This window comes from Sinocyclocheilus anshuiensis, unplaced genomic scaffold (assembly GCF_001515605.1).
Source record: "Sinocyclocheilus anshuiensis isolate Anshui unplaced genomic scaffold, SAMN03320099.WGS_v1.1 scaffold502, whole genome shotgun sequence".
Lineage (NCBI taxonomy): Eukaryota > Metazoa > Chordata > Actinopteri > Cypriniformes > Cyprinidae > Sinocyclocheilus > Sinocyclocheilus anshuiensis.
In genome coordinates, this window is record NW_015544194.1 from 2,343,673 (window position 1) to 2,348,688 (window position 5,016).

Here is a 5,016-nt window from a genome sequence, read left to right on the forward strand (position 1 = left end):
CTGCTGGAATAATGATGAACAAAACACTGGTGAACTGCGGGCGGCGTCCGCCGGTGGTCTTATGTTAGCTGGGCGGTCACTGTGCCCCCTCACCTCTGGTGCCATTTCCAGAGTGGGCACTCTCATTTTAGTCTGTGAGGCTTTGCTAATATTCTTGAATTTTCAAACTGCTAACACTTTTGCACTAATTATGCTAATTATAAGTTGCGAATTATGCCTAACTGTATGACCAAAAATTAGTATGTTTCCGCTGTTTGATCGCGCCGGCGCCTCACGCGCACACTATATATTTATTGTAAAAAGCACAGTCGTTCACCGTGCCGTTCAGCTTGAGCACCGGTCTAATCTGGCATATTTTCGCTCATTATGATTTTTTCCATCTATACTGGAACGCGCGTGAACTACAAAACCAGTTTTACCTAATAAATACATAGCTTCAAATACATCACGCATATGGAAACATTTGGATTTGTGCCGAATGAGAGAGGTAGGATATGAGCCCATCTGTCGCGAATCCGGTCCATGGACTTTCATCCAATGAACACAAGAGGTCGCTCTCTTACCATATTGACACTCACTCCACATAGACTGTCACACATCACTCTGGACTACATCTCCCATGCTCCACTGCACTGATTGCGCACTCACCTGCATCCAATAACACACACTATATAACACTCACTCTGATCCTGCTCTAGTGGCCGAGTATTCTGTTACAGGGCAAATGAGACGTGAGACGTACGGATCAATTTGCAAGCTTTATTTCAAGGCGTGGTCAGAAACAGGCATGGGTCAGACAATGGCAAACTGGTATGTAGAAGACAAGGCAAGAGCAGTCCGGTAAACAAGCGAGGGTCAATCGACGGCGAACGTAATTCAACAGGGTGAGACTAGAGGGATAAATCCAGGTACACAGGCAAAGATCAGAACACGAGAAAACAGACAAGGCAAGACTCAGAAAAGGCTAGGAAAACTAAGCAGGCTTCGTAAGGTAGCTATCAGCTAAACAGGGATATGCGCTAAACAATACTCGGCCACGGAGCCTCTTTATTGATTTCCTATTTCATAGTCTAGCCTAGTCCTGTCATAGTTTTGCCTTGCCTGCTTTCCCGTGTTACCTGATTTTTGCCTGTTTATCTTGGATTAACCCTTTGCCTGCTGTTTCGGACTGTGTTTGCACCTCGCCTGGACTACTGCTCGTGTTATTGGATAACCCATTGTGTCAAGCCCTCTGGATATTGTTAGCCGCTGATCGACCACGCGCGTTTTGGATTACTCTTCTGTCTTGTCCTCATTATTCCTGTTGGCCATTGTCTGACCCATGCCTGTTTTATGACCACGTCTCTGTCTTCTATTAAAGCTTTGCAAATGGATCCGCAAGTCTCATGTCTCGTTTGCCCTGTAACACCAACGTTACCTTCAGTTTCGCTTTGTTTTGGCTTGTTTATAGCTAAGCCAATATTACAGGCATTTACATTTTGACAGCAAAAAACAGACTTCAGTCACATGAATGACTGTAAATAATACATTTTTTTTAAAAATGAAAGAAAAAAAAAACGACCGTTTTCCTGTTTCTGCTTATTTCATTTCAAATCGAAAAACAAACTATCAAAACGTACACGGACCATTGGGAAAAGTATAGACCTATGCGCTTTTCTTGCAGGTTGTTGCCAGTTTCTTATATTGCTCCGAGTCCAAAATGAAAAGCATTATAAAAAGTACCATATGCATAACAAGTTAAAGGGCCAGCACAAAGCAGCTGAGCAGACTGTGGAAGTGCTATGTCACTCGCAGACTGACTTCTCAAACTTAAAGTAACGTCAACAAAAGAAAGAGGTAGGCTGATGTCTGACAGTTATATTAAAGCTGAAATGTACTTTACGAAACAAAACTAAATGTTGTCAAAAGCAGACGTAGGCTATTTAATATTAATATTTAATATTTTATGTAGTCTAACTTGTTTAGCTTTTACTTTCTTTAGTTTGTTGAAGTTAAAGGTTGTTTGTTTGATAGAAACCATTGTTTATATACAAGTCTACGATCCTGTGCAGTGTTAAATCTTACATTTAACCCTTGTGCACTCCTAATTTGGGAGTCACACTCATAGTCTTCGTGGTCAAAAGTGACGGGACACCTGAAATTTAACTTTTTTTTTTCTTCAGTAAAATCAATCTAATATATTTTTGTTCAATAATTTTTTTCTTTTGTATTTTGAGATAATTTTATGGTAATAATTAATAATTATGTAATAATTATTATGAATTTTCCCCATTGAAAATAGTACAAACATTTTTTTCTCTATTTCTTTTTTCTCTAATTTTTCAATCAATGCAGTATCTCTGATTCAAATAGAGACTAGGCCTTTAAAATCCATTTTTAAAGCAGATTAGCACCTTCTGGTGAGAGCAAAAAAAAAACATGTAATTTCATGGTGTAACCACTAGATGTCTGTATAGGAATCTATAGAGAGGCTTTTGAATTCCATAGTTGTTTTTATACATAATTGTTTACTCTTATTAGGTTGTAGATTTAAATGTATATTAAGGCATTCTCAAAGACTACTCTTTGTCAAGGTTTATATGTTTTTGCTGTTTTAAATGTTGATTTGAAGCGTCAGTTTTTGAATTATTATTACTACAGTCAAACCTGAATACAGAAAGCATTTTGTTATACAAAACATTAAAATTGTATAAAAATGTAACAAAAATTAACAGGAATGCTTTGCACTCTTGATGTTTTAAAGTGTAACCCCTTCCTTGCGGTCTACTTTTTGATTTATTGAATTTTTGAATTATTGATTTTATTTTACATAGTTGCTGTGTTACAGGCACACCAGTTCATATGGGGTGTGTGTGTGTGTGTACATGTGTGTGTGTGTCCGCGCGTGTGTGAGTGGGTGTGTTGATTTTGCACTCTAGATGTTTTAGAGTTTCACCCCTTCATTGCTGTGCAATTTTTCACAATGAACCGTCAAATAGATGATGTGATGGAGCTCTGCTCTGAGATATCGAAGATAGAGCAGATTAAAGTGGCTGTAGATAACTCAGTCCAAGGAGCTGCTGCTGCTAGTGGAGGGGCTTTTTTAGGGGGGGTACTCGGAGGTCCGCCTGGTATATTCATTGGTATGTACGCTTATGCGTTTGATTACTTGTCACTTACAAACTTTGACCCACTTCACTTCTTAACCACACAGTGGCGCTGTAATGTCATCTATAAACAATTTTATGGGTTGTTCTGTGAAGCCAGTAGCCTATGTTGACTTATTTTTTTTTTTTTGTAATAAGATCTGAGCAAACACTCTTAAAAATAAAGGTTCTTTATGTTTTCATGAAGAACCTTTACCATAACCTTTCCATCGCACAAAAGGTTCTTTATAGTGGCAAAAGGTTATTGAGATTTTTTAAATGTTCTTCACAAAATGGTAGCTCTTAAGAACTCTTCACTGAAAGTGGGGGAAAAAAAACGTCTTTGGAAACTTAGTTTTTAAAGTGATGTTTAAATATTAATACATTTCGATTGAACTATGTAGAAAATTTGGGAAATTCATCAGTAAAGTCAGTGTGTAGACAACTTAATATGATCAACTAAATTTCAAGTGAAGAAAACAACTTTATTTTATTACTTAATTAATAATTGTGGATGGTATATTTAGTGAACCCATTGCATCTTTAGCAGTTGTTTCTTTGTCCTTCTGGATCTCCTATTATCATATGCAGGTGGTGCTTTGGGAGGTGCCGTGGGATGGTGGATGACTAGTGGCAAATTCCGTCCTCTTCATCAGATCATAATGGAGATGACTCCCGAAGAGAAGATGGAACTGTACTCTGAGGTCATGGAAGAACTGGGCAATCTGGCATGGGATAACGTGGCTGGACTCATTTTGTCAGTGATGCGTAAATCCTCTCTAAAAATGAAAATACTTAGTATTATAATCTCTTTTGCCACAAAACAGCTCAAAGTCAAAATAGCATCTTAATTTCACCTGCTTAGTCTAAGCCAAGTTTGACTATCTGAGGAGCTTTTTAGTTTAGGTTTTGTTATTGTTTCTGAAAGGTGTTTTACTTTAATTTTTCTGAATTACAAACATGTGTAGCAGCCGTTCAGTGTCGAACAAAGGAGGCAGAGAGTTTTGACGGGTGCCTTCGATTTATTTACTCAGATGAAATAAACTTCATTGCTGAAGTATTCGTTGTCTCAGTTTTTTTGTTGCAAATTATCTCTATTGCATCACAACACTGTGTACACCCAGTGATTGACTTCATAACAATAACATCACATCATCATGGCACTGGAACTTCAAAGAAAACAAATAAAGAAACAAACATGAACAAAAGAAAAATAAACTCAACAAACATTCACAATAAACAAACACCTCTGAGTTGCTGTTATCGGAAGCCTGCGTGTTGCCAGATGTTGAGGGGATTCTTGCCATCATGGGCTGCAACATAGTGCTCGTTAATTGGCTTAAAAGCAGGGCACCCTCCTGCATTCTTAACACACTCTGAGGTGTGCACAGGCACATTTAGATCGTCTGTAATGAGGCTAACGGGGCTAAAGGCACACTTTAAGAAAAAAAGTGCTTTTCACTGTGCCATTTACGTTTATTAAGCAACATATTTTGTGTGAAAATAAATCATACAAGTCGTGTATTTTGTTTAAAAATCTCATAAATGTATGAGGTGGGGGGGGGGGCTTAAAGGCACACAGTATTGTTACAAATACTTCAGCTAAAATAATGTTATTTTTTTTAATAATGTGTAATACTTGTTCAAAACAATCACTTTAGCAAAGTTTGTATTATTTTCTGATTATTTTGAAAAATAAAATAATTTTTGTTAAATAAATAGGCTACTGTCATTAAAATGTTAATATAAAATATATATTTTAAAATACAGAAACAAAATCATTTAAAAAAAGTAAAGATTCTGAAAGCATTGAAGGAGATCCCATAATAATTTAATATACATTTACAGTAGTAACAACAAATTATATTTTATTAGGCTATATGATATGATT

At 36.9% G+C, this 5,016-nt stretch overlaps 1 protein-coding gene across 2 annotated transcripts in view; it reads left to right on the plus strand.

The window, feature by feature from the left end:
- The window catches only part of LOC107696622 (protein C19orf12 homolog), an 8,704-nt gene extending 4,450 nt beyond the window's left edge, over positions 1–4,254 (plus strand). The window contains exons 1-2 of one of the 2 annotated variants that reach the window (XM_016497060.1): positions 2,963–3,122; positions 3,717–4,254. In XM_016497060.1, coding sequence (XP_016352546.1) covers positions 2,963–3,122; positions 3,717–3,976 — 420 coding nt within the window. In that variant the 3' untranslated portion in view covers positions 3,977–4,254. Of the gene's footprint in view, positions 1–2,962; positions 3,123–3,716 lie in introns of those variants that run through there. The other variant, XR_001635102.1, reaches the window with a different exon arrangement.
- Positions 4,255–5,016: the final 762 nt, after the last annotated feature.